We start from the raw sequence: 18,202 nt of genomic DNA, 5'->3' as shown, positions 1-18,202 counted from the left end.
TGATGTCTCTGGTCTTCCCTGTGTCCACAGGTGGAGAGCTGTCCCTCTGTCATCAGTCTGTCCTCTCCTACATGCTGGGATGGTAGCCTCTCTGCTTCACCCCGGCTAATGATTCTCAGGCTGTTTAACTGTGTCCTTATCCTAGTCTGCCATCTTGTTTCTACAGCTATTTTTTTTTTAATTGACACAATTTGCATCGTTTAGATTTCAAAAGCTGCATTTTCACTGTTTCTTTCTGGTGGCAAAAAGAAACAAATGCTGGATTTAGGTGAAGTGGCTTACTGAAATTGCTCATGCTTATCTGTATGCTCAGCAAGGTTTGTAATGAAGTGTAAACTGAGGTGTAGGAGGTAGCTGGAGAAGAGAAAATATTGTTAACTGGAACCTGGACTCGCTCATCCCGAATCTCTATGTTGGCCTATAAAGGAGGCACTCATTTGTACTAAAAGGAGGAATCTAAACTAGGAGGGTAACTTCTGTCCATCTTTCTAGCCTTCTGTTAATGTCTCACAATGGGGAGCAAAGTAATTTATCTAATTGGTGAGATTAGTACATATTGCACATAATTAGTTTGGCTTCTTCCACACCTCTTTTTCAGAGTGGCACGTCCTTTAAAATACTCCTCATCCCTGCCAGGAAGCAGTATTATCGCACTGGGGTCTGTGAATACAGCAGAGAAGAGGTAAGGTAGAGTACCTGCCTTCTGGGCAAAAGATATTTAAAATCCTCTAAGGACACCTAATAGGTAGTAGTAAAGCAGTTATTTTAATTCTTTTTGTCTGAATAGTGTGCGGACTTCTTAGTTGGTTCAGAACTCCATGAAGAGGAGCTTAATATAATTAGCAGTAACTAATCCCAGTGAGTATGCCATGTATGAATTTAACTCCTAGGTAGTTCTCTTAACAGGCATTTCCTTCCAGCAGATTGTCCTGACATTGGGTGCCCTGCTTTTTAATTTGTCTTTATTTTATGATTTTTATTATTGCACAGAGCATTTTTATGACCTCTGTGATTTGAGGCCATGTACAAAATTATTCTGTTTCAGAAATCAGATGTGCTAACAAACTCTGCTGTACTCTATAATGAAATAAGCATCTGAAAACAGAGTTCTTCATGAGCTTTTCTAGCTACTGTTGCTTCAGTGAAATATTTTAAACAACCTCTAAGGCAGACATAGGTTATATGTATATCATGAATCATATAAGTAATTGTATGTCAGGAGTCAGAAAGTATTGTCTCATTTTAGATTTATTCTATTTATTTGAAATAGTTACAGAAAGAGGAAAGACAGTAAGAAATTTGTTATCCACTAGTCCCATCCCAAAATAACCACATTGGCCACAGCTGGGCCAGATGGAGGTCAGGAATCAGGAGCTTCCTCCATGTCTTCTACATGTATGACAGAAGCCCAAGAACTCAGAGCATCCTCTTTTGTTTTCCCAGGCACACCAGCAGAGAGCTGAATAGGTAAAGCAATGGTACAAACTTTGCTTTTACAAATACATTCTGGGGCCCGGCGCCATGGCCTGGTGGCTAAAATCCTCCCCTTGAACGCACCTGGGATCCCATATGGGCGCCGGTTCTAATCCTGGCAGCTCCACTTCCCATCCAGCTCCCTGCTTGTGGCCTGGGAAAGCAGTCAGGGATGGCCCAAAGCAAAGTCAGATATACAGAGAGGAGGATCTTCCATCCAATGTTTCACTCCCCAAGTGAGCCGCAAAAAGCCGGGAACTAGAAACTTCTTTCCAGGTCTCCCACACGGGTGCAGGGTCCCAATGCATTGGGCCGTCCTCGACTGCTTTCCTAGGCCACAAGCAGGGAGCTGGATGGGAAGTGGAGCTGCCGGGATTAGAACCAGCGCCCATATGGGATCCTGAGGCATTCAAGGCGAGGACTTCAGCCGCTAGGCCACGCCGCCGGGCCCAATAAAATAAATCTTTAAAAAAACAAAAGAAAGAAAGAAAAGAAATACATTCTGGGGTCCAGCACAATATTCAATTGGCCAATCCTCCATCTCCAAGTGCCAGGATTCCTTATGGGTGCTGGTTTGTGTCCCAGCTGTGAGGGCGATCACCCCAGCCCCCTTTCCTGCTGCCTCGGGGGCGTGGCTTAAGCCTAACCCTCCCCTTGGCCTGAAGCACAGCCTTCAGGCCTAAAGGTGAAGTGTGACTTCCAATAGGGCTACGAGGTCAAGGGGAGTATACCTGAACATGACCTCTGACATCACCGGAAGATATAGGGAGATAGACCTGTCAAACAGCCAATTACAGCATCTTTGGTGGGCGTGGGGTCTGCCTGAAGGCTCCCTCCTGCCCGCCCCTTCCTTACCCTTTAAAACCTGTAACCTGTGCGTAAAAAAGCGGACATTCCTCACCAGCTTGTCTCCCGTGGTTCTTGAGGCCGAAGGCCGCCGTCTGCCTCACCCTCGGTGACCTCGGGGCCGCTGGCAGGGCTAAACCCTGAGAACTGGCGCCTGAACAGGGACCCCAGAACTTCAAGACGCAAGACCTCAGGACAGGGACATCAGAGCTTCAGAACGTCGGGACTTAAGGACCTAAGGTAAAATGGCGTGAGGCACCAGCCTCGGCTTGTGGGCTCCGAGTTTTCCGCCCTAGTCAATGGGCTCCGAGTTTTGCGCCTTAACCAGTTTGCTCTGAGTTTGCGCCTTAACCAGTAGGTTCTGAGTTTGCGTCTTAACCAGTAGGCTCTGAGATTTTTCGCCCCAATTTGTGGGTTCAGACTTCATCCAGAGGCGGGCACCCCCAGTTTGTGCTCTTGAGATGTTTTCCTTTGGTTTGGTTTCTGTGTTAGAGGATGTTTGCCTGTTTGTGGAGCTCCTAGCACAGGTGCTGGTTGCTGGTTTGTGGCCTTGAGGCATAGGAATTCCAGAGTTTTGGAATTGGAAGTGCAGAGTCAAGCTGCCCATTTTGAATAGGAGTGAGAGGAAGGTGAGACGCCACCCATTGGAGGCTTGACTGAATGCTTTGCTCTGATAGTAATTCTTGGGATGCTGATTTTGTTACCTGGGCCTTCTATTGCCAACAGCTGGTCGCTCTTGAGTCCTCCAGACTTCTGTTATCTGACTCTAAGTTTTTTGTTGCCTGGTCGCTCACTTTTAAAAAATCTTTATAAAGTGATACAGAAGAAAAAATCAAGGGAAAAAGAATGATTTTATAGAACTCGTTCCCTGGGCTTGTGACTTCTACCTTGGAAGGTCTTTTGTTAGCAAACTGACTGACTTCATCTGCATGTCCATGGCAACTTTTGGGAGCTTTAGGATTCAAAGAAGATATTAGCCTCTTGTAACTCTTAAGGTTTCATTTGTGACATCTTCAAAAATGTGAAATTTATATTGTAAATAACTTGGTATGCAATTAAACTCTAACGCACTACTGAATTATTTCAAGGTATAAATTAAAATGTGCTGTTCATTGTATACAAAGCATTTTTATATGTTAAAGTAATTCTTGTGTTTTTGGCTGGTTATCAAATTTCTCACTGCTTTAAGTAGGCAAAGGTTTTGTGTTTGTTTTCAAGGTGTTTGAGTGATGATTTCATGTCAATAGCTGAGTCTAATCTATAATGTGTTATGCTATCAACAACAAAAATCTTGTTTCAGATGTTTTTAGCCATCTTTAAAAAGTTATCCAAGAATTCAAAGGTTTCGAATCCTAGAGCTTCGCTTAGTATTTTTACTATGAGGTCTCAAGAATGCGAACAGATTTATCTCCCGTTTTGTAGAGACAGTAGATCAGTCAGTCTGATTGGATTATATTAAGATGTGTTTTTTTTTTTTTTTTTTTTTTTTTTGCCAAATGGAGTAAAAATCTGTCCTGTCAAAATGCTGTATACATCCATGGAGTTGTGAAGGTTTAATTTTAGTTCGTGTGCTTTTAATGATTTAGTATTACAGTTGTATCTGGTTGTTCACTATGTATTTCTAGGATAGTTGTATTACTGGGAAGACTGAAAATCAGATTTTTGCATTGATGGAGAGATTTCATTGTGGTGACTTTTTTCTCTCAGGGTCTTGGTTCACCCTATACCACCTCAGGGTCTCCTATGGGGGCATGCTCCGAGAGCCCTGCCCAAGAGGCTCTGATAGTTCAACAGTTCTGAATTACTGCCTATGTCACCATCCAAGCATGATGAAATCCCTCTAGAATCCATAGGTCGACATAATCCACTTTAGAGTCTTTGCCCAGATTTTCACTGCTAACACTTGGTTAGGGGTAATTTATCAAGTTGTTCTGTCCTCCAACCTCTATTATGGTATTAATGTATCCTCTATAGGCTCCAATGGAATGCTATATTCTCCATGTGCACTTGGATATGCTGTCCACTGCTCCATCTAAGCCATTGAGGAGATCCAGCTCTGACACATGCATTCCACGGTCAGACCATGAACCTGCAGTTGTCTGAATTGTTGGAGTTCTGAGTCTGAGTCCTTCAGTTAGGTGGATTCCCAAAGAAACTTCATCCTTCATCTAAGGTGATCCCAGACCTGATTCTTGTGTGTGCTTGTCAATACAGGGTCCGGGACCGTCTGTCGCTCACAGCAGCTTATGTTTGCACTGGTGGTTGCAATTGCTGGGTCAGTTCTATCTCCAGCCCTGTCCTCTTACTCAAGCCAGTTGGTGTTGCAGTCCAGCCCGGTCCCATCGACCACACACTTAGCCATGTAACTAAGTGGGAGCTGCAGCCTAGTGGGGCGATCTGCAATAACCCCTACCAGGCCCACCCCCTGCCCTGGATTACATGCTTGCCAGTATGTTCAGCAGACTGGTTCACTCTATCCCACATCCCATTCAGCTCTTGTGCATATCAATGGGCTTTAAAGCCTATTTCAACCCAACCAGCCCCACTATCCAGCCCAAACATATGCCAGCGGGTGCTATTCGGTCTAGCCATCCTACCCCATTCCTGGTTCTCATGCTCACCAGTCAGAGTGGCAACCCAAGAGGGAAGTGGCTACTGTTTTTGTACTGGGCCCACTCCCACTTCAGTATCTTCCACTCTCCAGGTGGTTCTGTAATTTAGCTTGAAAGAATTTGCCTCATGTGGCAGCATCTGCCAGCTGATGCTGTGGCAAAGCCCAGCCACCCCATACCCACTCTGGCTTATGCATGCAACTGTAGGTATAGTCAACCCAGCGTGGCCTTCCCCTGATCCCCCTCACATGAGGCCGACAGGTGTTATAGTCCTACTTGGCCTGGTCTGCCAGCATTCCAACTCTCACTCTTACCAGTGGGAGTGGTGGTCAGCAGGGTAGCCCCATGAACCCCCGAACTCCTTTCTCTCCCTACCCCTGGATTTCGTTTTTGCTGATTGGGTTCTGCGGCCCAGTCTGGCATGGCCCTTCTCACCTTGACATCTGCCACTGGATGCTGTAGCCTGGCCAGGCACAGCCCACCCCAGTTCCAGCTCACAGTGGTTGGGACTACAGCCTAGCCGAGCCCAGCCTAGCCCATTTATCCCCATTTCTGGGCCTCATATGAGCTGCTTGTGTTGCATTCCAACCCAGCCAGACCCACATTCCATTCTGGAGCTCGGATTCGCCAGTGAGTGATGCGAACTGGTCCATCCTGGTTAACCTCCAACCTGTGCCAAATGTATGCCAGTGGGTACTATAACCTGGTCTGGTCTGGATGCTCTCTATCATAGTCCTTGTGCTCACCTGCAGGAACTGTGTCCTGACAGAGGAGTTTCCCAAGCTCCTCCATCTGAAACTCTTCCAATGCCAGATCTTGCGCTCATCAGTGGGTCCATGGCCCAGCCTGACTTAGTCCATCTCCTGTCCTAGACGGTACAGTGGCCTTTCCTGACCGGCCCCCACCCATTTCCAGTTTGGATGTTACAGCCCAGCCAAACCTGATTCACACCCAGACAAAGCTCACATATGGCTCAGCACTGACAGAGACCTAGACCCATCTGTCCTACACCTACCCTGGTTCTCATGAGCATCAGTGGGTGCTGGAGTCTAGCTTATTCTGGTGCACCCCAGATCCAGTCCACACTTATGCTGAGGGACACTGCAACCATATCCAGAGCAGAACACAGCCCCCACTCTGACCCTCGCACTCACCAATGGGAACCACCACTCAGCTGGGGCATTCCATTAGCTCCCCAACCAAGCCTTTTCCAAGGCACAGATCTCATGCATTCCAGTGGTTGCTCTGACCCAGCTTGGCATAGTCCCACACCTGTCATAATTGCCTTTGGATGCTGTAGTCTGGCCTGACCCAGCCTGCCCCCAGTTCAAACTTTCACTGGCAGGTGCTGGAACTTGGCCTTTCTCATTCTGTTCCTGTCCCTGGCTCATGCAAACCAGTAGGTGTGACAGCATAGCCATTATGGCCTGTGCTCCAGCCTGATATCTCAACTTCCCAGTGAACTAAGGTTTGCTCAGCCCTGCCTGGTCTGCCCCTTTCAAAACCAACCCCCACACATTAGCCAACAGTTGGAGCTACCTTGCCCCGCCTGCCTAACTCCTAGACCTGGACCACGTGCTTACCAGCAGGAGCTATGACCTACTAGGGAAGTTTCCCAAGTTCCCCTACACTGCTGACTCCCAGACACAGATTGCACGCCAGCCATCTTGTGCTAGGCCCTAGCACGGCATAGCCTGCTCCTCCAACTTGGCTTAGTATGAGCTGGTGAATGTTGCAGCCCAGCCAGTCCCACACCCTGTTTTGAGATGCACATGGAGGTGCTGTAGCCTGGTCCTGCCCACATTATTCTTGGTCCCTGTACCCATGAGCTTTGGCAGGTTCCATAATCACACCTAGCTTAACCCATCCCCACCCCAACTCTTAAGCTAACCAGTGGGACTTGTATTTCCACAGGAGTTGGCCCACATATTCTCCACAAAATCTACCCCCCGGACCTGGTTCTCTTGCATGCTGGTTAGTGTCATGGCCCTACCTAATGTGACCTGTCCCCTGTTCTGACATTCAGTCAGATACTGGGAGATTGTCCTGCTAGACAGATCCCTAGCCCTAGCTTTTGGGTGGTGTATGCTGGTCAGCAATGCTCTATGCTAACAAGCCCAACTCGGGACTCCCATGTGGGCTGGTGCATGAGTCTGACCCATACAGATCTTCTAGTGTCTCCCCTCCAAACTACCTGCAAGTACAGTGGCCATGTCATTGGGTGTCCCTCAGGATTCATTCATTACCTACATGCAGAATGGCTTTATCCATGGGTGTCCCTAGGCAGTAATTCCACACCCCCACGACCCCAGGGCTCATGACTGGGTGACCAGCAGGACAAGCCCAGGACCCTCCCACCACCTGGGATCCCCAGCAGGAAGCCTGGCCTGGCACTGATTTTCCAAGCCACAGCCACCTGGCTGCAAGATTCACACATCTGTGCCTCTGAGCAGACTTACCTGGCAATAATGCCCATTTTATATATTACCTGGTATGAGAACACAATGTGAACAATGCCATTGACCATCTGATAGGAAAATAAAATGCAAGTCCCTTACACTCCCTAATTTCTATGCTGTTCTAACTGTTTTTGATGAAAGCATGGCTTCCAACTCTTTTCATCATGAATTTCAAAATATTAAATAATATGAGGTTCCTCAAAAATTTTTGGAAAAAAAAATTGTTGCAGAGAATTTTAAAACCCTGAAATCCATGTGTAGCCTTTTTTTTCATAATCTGTATTTCCATGAATTTTCTGAAAATCCATTCTACATATTCAATTAAAAAATATTTTCAATAATATAAACTTACTTTCCACAGATTATTGTCATACAGTTAACTTTGGTTTTTTATCCATCATTGTGGATCTGTAGCTTCATGTTCCTGTGTGTAAGTTGATCATAGTTGCCCTTCGTGCTTCTATCTTCTCTCACCTCTAATTATAGCAGAATTTTTTCAAAAAAATATTGTGAATACACACACTCACACATACATGTGTAATTAAAAAATTGCCACCTTAAGTATTTTAAGTCCCATCCCGTGGGCTATACATACATAGCCTTTTGCAGTGATCAAGACCATCCACTTCCAGAATTTTTCCATATTGTAAAACAAACTTTATACTACTGAGTATATAGCTCCCTCCCATATGTTGGGTATGATTTGGATAAATTCCATGAAAAGTTGAGTGTTGGAAACTTGATCTCCATGGTGGAAATGAAGTAACAGAATCTTTAATGAGATGGGTTCAGTGTAACATAATTAGTTCAGATAATGCTGCCCTTAAATAAATTAATGGCAATCTTCAATAATGAGTCAGTTCTGTCATGAGCAGATGGTCAGATATTGAGACTATCACAAATGTTTGGCCAAAACTGCAGTCAGCTAGTTTCATTACTGTTTGTATGCCACTTTGTGATGCCCACAAAGTGACCGCTGTAGGGTGCCATTGAAACCACCAGTCCATTCTCTATGAATGAAAAAGACTACGCTAAATATATAAGTGAAATTCTATAATTTTTGTTTTTTAGTGACTGGCTTATTGCACTTAGCGTGGAATGCCCTGAAAGTTCAATCATATTGTGATATACTCCTGGATTTCTTCCCTTTTCAGAACTGAATAATATTCTGCTAGGGGTATTTTATACAGATTGTTAATTCATTTCTCATGGGTGCTTGCATGTTTTGGCTATCATGAATAACACTGGTATGAACTGGGGTTTAAAACTATCTCCTTCAGACTCAACTTTCAATTCTTTTTAGTATATATGCAGAAATGAAATTCTGGATCATATCATAATTATTTGTATGGATATACATATATAAGTTTTTGAATAAATCCTATATTGTTTTCAAAATGTGTTTATTTTTTATTGGCAAGGGAGGTTTACAGAGAGGAGAGACAGAGAGAAAGATCTTTTGTCTGCTGGTTCACTCCCCAAGTGGTTGCAGTGGCCAGAGCTGAGCCGATCCAAAGCCAGGAGCTTCTTTCAGGTCTTTCAAGTGGGTAAAGGTTCCCAACATTTTGGGTCATCCTCTACTGCTTTCTCAGGTAGAAGCAAGGAGCTGGATGGGAAGTGGAGCAGCTGGGACATCTCCTGTATTTTGGATTCTGCTGTTTGCAAGGCAAGGAGTTAGCCGCTGAGCCATCATGCCGGGACCCTTCTACTGTTTTTTTTTTTTTAATGATAGCTAGACCATTTTAAAATTCCTTTCAGTAGTATACAAAATTTTCAATTAAGTGAACTCCTTACCAGCACTTGCGGTTTTGTTGTTGTTGTTGTTTTAATTTTTTTGTTTTGCTAATATTCATCCTAGTGGTATCTCATTTTAATTACGGGCATCATTTTCATTTGGTCTGTTTCTGGAGGTGTGTCACAGTGCCCTTGCCTCGGTAAAGTGCAGGTATTACATGAAACATAAAACAAGAAAATTCATTTAACTTATCCCTCTCCATTCATATTCACCCACCTTGCTAATTGAAATATCATTATCTGTTGTGATGCAAAAAGGACACAGTTACTTTGTACTCATTTTTACTGCATTATACAAGAATAAATACGTGAGCATGCTCTGTGCTGGTGATGGTGCTTCTTGAAGTTGACAAAGGAGGACTGGTCTGCCTGTGGAAAAGAGGCGGAAGATAAGGTCATCCTGTTGATGTAAATTGCCTCCGTCTCATGCCCAATCAGGATTCTCCTCCATCCTTGCATGTTCTCTTGGCACTTCCCCTTGCCTTCCATCTGTGACCTTTGAACTCTCTTTTTACTAAATAGTGATCTCTGTGTAACCTAAGCTACATTATGTTGTTTCTCTTATTGTGTTAAATAATTTCGACATGTTTATTATGCACCCATGATAAAGATTTTATAAAAATTTGCTATAACCCTCATTACTAGGCTTGTCACTACTTTTCTTAAATTGCCTGTGTTGTTTTCTCACTAGTTTTCATATACAGTGTCACTGTATCTGTGGTTATTCTGTTCCACAATTAGTATCTGCTGTTCCCTGTGCTGGGACACTTTTCTTGCATCCGAGTCACAAAGTACATCCACCCCCCATCCCCCCCCACCAAAATCTGTCTAGTCTTTGTTCTGATTTTATCATTTCAAAGATGCTTTTCTTGAATAATTTGTAACAGTAGAACATCCATTACCTTTGCTTGACTTTTTTTCTCTACTCTTATCACTTTCTGATCTATAATATATTTATTTACCTGTTGACCCGTGAGTCTGCTTCCACTGACTAGAGCATACACTTTATAAGGGCAAACATTCTGTTTACCTGGTTAATAGAACGCGGCACAGGGGTGAAATAAATACCTCAGTGCCCAGGCAGAGTCCTATTGGTTGAATTAGGTACTGAACATGGTCCTGTGGCTGAATCTCTACAATTTTACCACTGGATGTCATATACTAAAGATGACAGGGATAAATATTTGTAATGTCGAGATAAATATTACTGTAAAATAGTTTTTTGTGTGTTTCTAAATGGAGGTCAGTTTCACACTTAAGGTACAGGGCAATATAAGGTTTTCATAAACGAGTAAAATAATTATTGGATCTAAACTTGATACCCTCATTCTAACCTGTTGAGACGCAAAATATAAAATAAAATAAAGGATTAAGGTAAGAATTTTATGGACTTTCTGAGCAGTAATTGAAGGTCTTGGAGCAGATTCTCTTTGACCTGTGGTCTATGCTGTGAGAATTAGAGCCTTGTAACTGAATTTACAGGCCACAGTGTATTTTATACTGGCTGGTAGTAGCACTTCAGTGTCTAGGATAGTGCAGTCATAGAACAAAAGGCGTGGCCCTCCATTTTTTTGTTGTTTGTTTATTTCAGAGTCTGCTATAATGTTTCACAATACAGTGTGTGTGTGTAATGCTGTACTCGAGCGAACTGATACACATGAGTGTCACATACTGAGAAGATTTCAAAGTTCTTTATTGCTGGCAATAGAGAGTGAACTCCTGCCCCAAAGAGCTCTCGACTCTGAACTACAGAGTAATAGGGTTTATAAATGCAAACACCACCAACTGGAAAGGGGTCAGGAGAACTGAGCTACAACACAACTATCTTTTGTTGTTGACACGGGTGAGATTCACTTTTCTCGTAGTCATGCTTGAACAGTGTTAGAGTATTCTTGCCAAGCAGGGTGTGGTTTTCTAGGCCTGGTTATAGTCTCACAGATGGGAGGAGTGCCTTACTAATCTCAAGCCTGTTATTTCACAAAATTGAGAGGGAGAGAGAGGAGAGAGAAAAAAGAAGAATGAAATAGAAGTAAAATTGGAAACATGTGCATTTCTTTTATACTCCTTCCCATTCTTGCTTTTTCCTTGCTTGTCATCCCTTGGTGTAGCTTTGCTTACCTGATTGATTAGTCAGCAAATTCATACACATAGAATACAAATTAGAAAAATAATTACTAAATTACAACAAAGATTATTATTTTGACCATCTGAGCTTATAATTAAGCCTTAACCCACCACCACCAACTCCTGATACTTACTATTTTCAGTTTCCAGGAAAGAGGTAGAAATATCTTGTCATGGACAGTCGCTCGATGGTGGGCATTTGTGCTTTAACGCGTGGCTTTTCAAATGACTGTTGGACCTAAAGTCAAAAAGAAACCGTAGTTGGGGGCTGGTGTTGTGGCATAATGTTAGTTATCCTGTATTGGCAATGCTGGCATTCCATGAGAGTCCCTGATGCTCCACTTCCAATTCAACATCCTGTTGATGCATTTGGGAAAGCTGTAGACAGGTTAGGTCCTTTGACCCCTGCGCTCATGTGGGAGAAACATGTTGTATCCCAAACCAAAATATTCCATAGTGAAGTGTGTTCCAAGGGTTGATGAAAACAAACCCATAAGTATTCCAAACTCCCAGAACTTTTACTCTGTATTTCAGAATTTACAACTCATAAAATATGAGAGTCTTTGCGTCCAGATACACATTAATGCTTAATCTAAGATATTTCAACCTCTGCGTTCTCTTTTTCTTCTGGTATCTCCTCCAAAAACCAGAATTCCTTGTTTTCAAGAAAATTCAAGTGGCAGGATTTTGCTTTCATGAAACTGAATACTATATAACTTTCAAATGCTTACCACAAAGATGACCTCTTTCAGGGTTTTTTTTTTTTTGGCTTACCATGAGATGATCAATGATACCCTACTTCTGCTGATTGCATTATTTCTTTTCTTTTCCTGGGAATCCCTTTGAAAGCATAATGTCTAATTTCTATTGACGCAGCAGGGTGCTCCCATTTAGAATTGGATGCTCTGTCACTGGAAACGTAACCTAGCCAAAGTGCCTAATGTAGATCCCTACCCTGCTTTCTCTGCTGGAGTTTTACTTTTCTGTGTAGTGTGAATTCTAAGATCGCTGTAATTTCCTGTGTTTGAAATCCCACTAGTATCTCTAAAAAAGAGAGGAGAATTTTTTTTCAGTTTATGCATCTGCTTATTCAGTAAATATTGGTTATCTGTTATATGTCAGGCACTTTGTGATATTGAGCAAATATCTACCTTCATTAAGCTTGCATTTTAGAGAGTGAAGCCAAGCAAAGAACACACACATCAAACTTATTGTGAATTGCTGGTGATAAGAGATTTGGAGAAAAATGAATGAAAGCCAGGAAATAAGAAATGCCTTGAATTGGGAAAGGTATTCATGTATCCTCTCCAGAACATCCATTTAAAGGATTTTTTCTCCTTCGTTTTCTTTCTCAGGTCTACATAATTTTATTTGTAACTTTTATTGCTATCAGTCACACATTTGAGGTCTACCAGACAGACCACTTAAAACATGTATTTAATAAATTACTCAGTGAAAGCATTTTGATATACTTTACAATTTCTGCAACTTTCAGCGTACAAACTTAAAATTCATGCAGTTTTGTTCTATGTTTCAATCCCACTGGGCATATTCACATCTTTTTTCCCCCTAAACTCGATTTTAGTTACCTGAAGGACAGAAATCAAGCACCACCCTACTTGGGCTTTCCTGAAGAGCTTGTCATGGTCACGTGAAATGTTGAGTAATGATAAAATCTTGAACAACTAAGTGATGATAAAATCTTAAACAACAAAAGTTTAGATAATCTTACCTTCCTAAATACTTCCTCTAGGTGACAGCACCAGGAATACTTTTGGAAGCAAGAGATGAGCTGTGTGATGAAGAGAGAGCCCTTTCTGACGTCTCTCCAGGACACATTATCTGTGAAGACAGGGAGGGTTTTCATGGGTCTTCTCTGTCATTATTATATGTTTATGTTTTTGAGGTTGTGTATTTGAGGGAACACTATTCAAAAATGTATAATTTAGAGACTAACTTGGTGTGTTTAGGAAAGTCATATAAAACCAATCAAACTCACTTTCAGAAAGGAAAAAAAATACAAAGGAAAGAAAAACTAAAGCGGCAATTTGTCAGAATTGCAAAAATTTGCATATCGACAGCATTGCTATTGGAACTGATTCTGTGCTTAAATTCAGTCATTTGATTCCAAAGAGGTTTGAAATACATCTGGAAGTATCTCATTTTACAGAAAATGGAATGAAAGTTCACAAGAAGGAGAGAACATCTCCAAGCTACATACAATGAGGAGAGAGTAAAAAATAGTCACCTGATTACAAATTATGTCCAGGTATCTTTCACAATCTAACAGACTGAAGGGACAAACAGATTCAAAGATTCAGTTACAGAAGACCAAAAAGTCATAAAGATTCACAATATAATACAGTGTCAACAGTTAATAATATTATATCATATACTGAAGAATGTACTGAAGGGAGGTGGATTTTATTTCATTTTCATTTGAAAGAGAGAAGAGTTAGAGGGATCTTTTATCTGGCGGCTCACTCTCCATATGCCCATGAAACCAGTTTGGAGTCAAGACAAAGACTCAGGCCTGGAACTCCACCCACATGTTCATGTAGTGCCAGAAAGCAAGGGGGCTGAGCTATCCCCTGCTGACCCTCAGGTATGCATCAACAGGAAGCTGGGATCAGAAACGGAGATGGGACGTGAATCCACACAGAGGATGTGAGCAGTCAGAGTGGTGTCGTAAATGATACACCAGACATACACGGGAGACAGATCCTGTGCTGTGTGTCCTAATCACACAGAGAGAAATTGATAATGACAGTGATGATGATGAAGAGGAAGGAGGGAGGGAGGGTTGGAGAAAACAAGTGAGAAAGGAAGTTGGAGTCAAAAAGAAGCAAGAGAATGAAGGAAAAGAGGAATCTTTCCGAAAATAAACATGTTTATAGGACAATGGTGTTGGTTTCATATTTATTTTTAAAATATTAATTTGCATAGTTAGTATATCATATTTAAAAGCCAGTTAGCAATCAACAAAAAGGTTTGAAAAGTTACCAAATTTACGAATTAAAAACAGTCTAATTAAACCTGCTTAAAAATGCCCAAACACTATTAACCATAAAGTGCAAGCTTTATTATTAAGATACTATTTTTAATGTGTGTGTATGTGTACCGATAGGACAATGCAAATAGACATAAGCTGATGCACTCAAAATCTGTAGTCTATCTTGGTTTCCTAGAATCACTTAAAAATAACACGAGGGCCACAAATCCCTGTCTTCAACTGAGAGATACGTACGTGGCGTGGAAGAGCAGAAGGCAATGAAGTCCTTCTCCACATGGGTCTTGTAAATGGCATCATCCTGCAGGCTCTCGGGTGACTCTGACGAGCTGTCAGCCATGGTCGTTGGAGAGTCACTAACCCAAATTTCTCCACGGTTTGCTGTAGGGACAGCCACCTTTTAAGCACCAATATCCTCTTCTCTACGTGAGTATCAGTTGCTCATCTAGTTGCTTTGAAATGCTCATTCTAGTTTCATGTACAATTGCTTTGGCTTTCCTCTAGTGTCATTGAGCAATAGTACAATTAAGAGATGGAACATCAGGTGAAGTAGAGGCTTTACTATAACACTGGCAGAGGGTCCTGCGTGAGAGCTTAGTGGTTAAAGCCTCATGTTGGACATCCAGGATCTCATAAGGGCACCGGTTCCTATCCGGCTGTTACACTTCCCATCTAGCTCCCTACTTGTGACTTGGAAAAGCAATCAAGAATGACCCAAAGCCTTGGTACCCTGCACCCTTGTGGGAGACCTGAAGGAAGCCGCTGGCTTTGGCTTGACACTGCTTTGGCTGTAGTGGCCATTCAGGAGTGAACCAGTGGATGGAAGATCTTTCTCTTTGTATATCTGCCTTTCCAATAAAAAAATCTAATATATGTATATATTTTAAAATATATACATATAGTATATAAATATAATGTACGTATGTATGTATTTCCAATAAATATATATACTAGCAGCACCCTTGTACTTGAAAAGAGTTATAGCCTTAATTTCATAATTTCACAGAATGGTTAGCATTTATTAGCTAAATTATTTCTGCTGTTTTGTTGAAAATTGAAGTTTTTAATAGCTGCACAGGAATAAAAAATGAGGGGAAAAGGAGAACATTTTGACCTCACTACTTCAGTTCTCTTCATGTCTCTACTCATTTCTCCTTCAATGATGTATGAGACAAAAAGAGTGTTGTTATTATAATCCAACATTTAAGTAATAAATACGAAAAGGCCCACAAAACTTTTACAAGTTACAATCTCATTAAAATAACCCCATTTTAGTGTTTGAATATTTTTGTTTCACCTTGATGTCAGGATTCTAAACAATCTCTACTATTGTCATGGATTAAGATTCTGAGTTGAACAGATGAAATCCTACCCTACAACTCTTAGATTTTGTTTCTTAATAATTCAACTCAATTTTTGTTTATTTTATTTGGATGGGATTAATAGTGCTTTCTGCAGATTCAAATTATCTCAAAATCCCCTGCCTAACTTTCAGATTTTCGTCTAAAGGACTCACCACCCCTGCAGGCCTGTACAATGATGACCTTGGGTTTGTCCTTCAGACTGACACAGTTGCGGTTGTTGAGTATCTGGAAGATCGTGTCATAAGGTAGCACATCTTCTTTTTTGTCACTGTGCATAACTCCACAGATGCCATCCAGGATGCCGTGAGACATGAGCACCACAAATGTGCTGTCTGAGGAACTGTGCTCAGGCCGAGCAGCAAACTCCTGCAGCACTGATTTCATATCCTGGAAAAGGCCAAAGCTGTGTTACTTCAACAGGACAAATGTGAAAATTAGTCCAAGCATCCTGGTTCCAATGAGCAATGCAGGCAACGTGTGTGACATTCTGATGATGCACTTTCATCTGGAGTCTCCTCATGACTGCTTTGTTGTTTTCTTTCTTGGGAAAACTGTCTTCTTTTACATGTAAGCAGGTCCATCTCATTAGCTTTTCCTATCTAAAACTTCCATTTTTCTCCTTCTAAAATTCTTCCTACTGGGCTTAACATGCAATCAACCTTCTGTTCTCATGCTACTGCACTGTCCCAGTATACTTCCTCTTTCCTTTAAAATTCCAGCATTCCTGGTCTTTTTCTTTGAGCCTTCCATGTGTCATTTCATTTTCAGTGGATCCTTTTCACCTGTAATCCTTTCTACTTGGAAGGTGTTGCTGCTCGTCTTTCCTTAGCCATGTGGTTTATGGCATGTTCCTGTCATCTCTTCACAAACTCTTCCCTGGGCCACACCCTCAAATGTTGCTCTCCGTCTGCAAGGCTAATGTAGACACACATATTTTAAAAAATCTGAAATTATCCATCTTGCTTATGGTTTGATTATTCTCCGTTTTAGCCAGTTCAGTGCTAACTGGGTATTCCCTCAGGGAACCATTTCTTGGTATTAAAAACCCCTCCCACACCAAGTTAGGACTCACAGTTTGTTTTATGAGAGCATGTCTGGTTAATGTACATTACTCTAAATTTTAGGGGGTTAATATTCAGGCTGACATGCCAAACACTGCATCAATCACATTTTGACTGTCTAGTTTCACAGAATTAGATATTTGAATCTTTTTTTAAAAAAATGCAGATTTTATCTATAAAATGCTTTCATTTTTGCAAATATATACACACAAATATACACATTTAATCTGAGATGGTGAAAACATTTGCCTAACATTAGAAACCTGACTTGTTAGTGGAAGATGTGCGTTGGAAGTGCCTGAATTTGGGTGTATTCGAGGGGGTCATACCTTGGCTGTGAGTTTCTCTTTAACATCCACAGAATAATCCAGGTCCTCAAGCAACTTCTTCATCCCTGCGATGTCATGATTAGCCCCAGTTCTCAGAGGAAGGTGGTCAAACTCTATATTGCATATGATGAGGGCCAGGCGAGTGCGATCCTTTCTCTCCTTTATTGGGTAGATCTAAAGGAAATGTGTATTAGTGGATTTGGCTTGTGTGAATCTATTACAGTCCCATGCATCATCAGTGCTGTGCTATAACCTCACATGATGCCTTTCCCTTAACCCCTGCCAGGAGATAAAGAACCAGGAGGGATCTGAGAGAGTCAAGAATCTTGAAGAGCAGTAACAATTCCCAACCTCTCTTCCCAACCTTTTTCTTCTCGACCTTCTCGGATCTACATAGAGCATCCAAATCTTAGATCAAATTTGTCAATCTATGACAAGGGAATGCAGTTAAGACCATATGCTTTAGATAGCATTGTTACTTCAACACTATTTTGATAAACATCAATTTATGGTGATGTAAGACTATATTTTGAAATACGCTTAGTGTCAAGAATTTAGAACTAGAATCAAATAATTACTATACTTATGTATAAACTTTTTCTTGATTCTTTGACTATAGCCAAAATTGTCATGGATCTCAAATAGACAAGAAGTTGAATAAATAAATAAATAAATAAATAAATAAATTGATTTGAATTGTAATATAGGATTGGAAGAGGATTAGATTCTCCATGAAGCCACATGATTTTTTTTATTCAAATGGTTATCAGTATCACTTGACTTCACTTAGTGCTTTAAGAAATTTTACATTTAGCAAAAGCACTTATTTCTCTCCTTTCTCTGTTCCAAGCAAAGAGAACCGTACCTCTTCAGCTTTTTCTTTACGCAGCTTCAGAAAGTCTTCAGAAGGACAGAGCTTGAGAGTAGCTGTAGCTTCTTCTAAGTTTTCTGGTATAGTCTTGGTTTCTGGAAACACTGAAAGATACATCACAAAATGTAAGGTATCTTTTTGCCTCTATGATCCAATCTATTATCTTGAGTATTAAGAGGGATGAAACTACTGTAAATAAAACTTTTATTTTAGACCGAAAATCAGACAGGAAAGACAAAAGGCGTTAATGGAAGAAGCC

At 41.5% G+C, this 18,202-nt stretch overlaps 1 protein-coding gene across 1 annotated transcript in view; it reads right to left on the bottom strand.

Annotated features, from left to right (window-relative positions):
* Window positions 1-415: 415 nt before the first annotated feature.
* Window positions 416-18,202, bottom strand: part of LOC101530447 (caspase-13-like) — a 43,941-nt gene continuing 26,154 nt past the window's right edge. Inside the window, exons 9-15 of the mRNA XM_058662321.1 lie at window positions 17,938-18,047; window positions 17,073-17,246; window positions 15,835-16,069; window positions 14,556-14,699; window positions 13,041-13,150; window positions 11,443-11,546; window positions 416-660 (exon numbers count right to left, since the gene is read on the bottom strand). Of these exons, the coding sequence (XP_058518304.1) occupies window positions 11,448-11,546; window positions 13,041-13,150; window positions 14,556-14,699; window positions 15,835-16,069; window positions 17,073-17,246; window positions 17,938-18,047 (872 nt within the window). The 3' untranslated portion in view covers window positions 416-660; window positions 11,443-11,447. The remainder of the gene's footprint in view (window positions 661-11,442; window positions 11,547-13,040; window positions 13,151-14,555; window positions 14,700-15,834; window positions 16,070-17,072; window positions 17,247-17,937; window positions 18,048-18,202) is intronic.

This window comes from Ochotona princeps, chromosome 4, assembly GCF_030435755.1.
Source record: "Ochotona princeps isolate mOchPri1 chromosome 4, mOchPri1.hap1, whole genome shotgun sequence".
In the NCBI taxonomy this organism is placed as follows: Eukaryota; Metazoa; Chordata; class Mammalia; order Lagomorpha; family Ochotonidae; genus Ochotona; species Ochotona princeps.
Note: the sequence above shows the minus strand (reverse complement) of the source record. Positions and strands in the feature narration are given on the sequence as shown.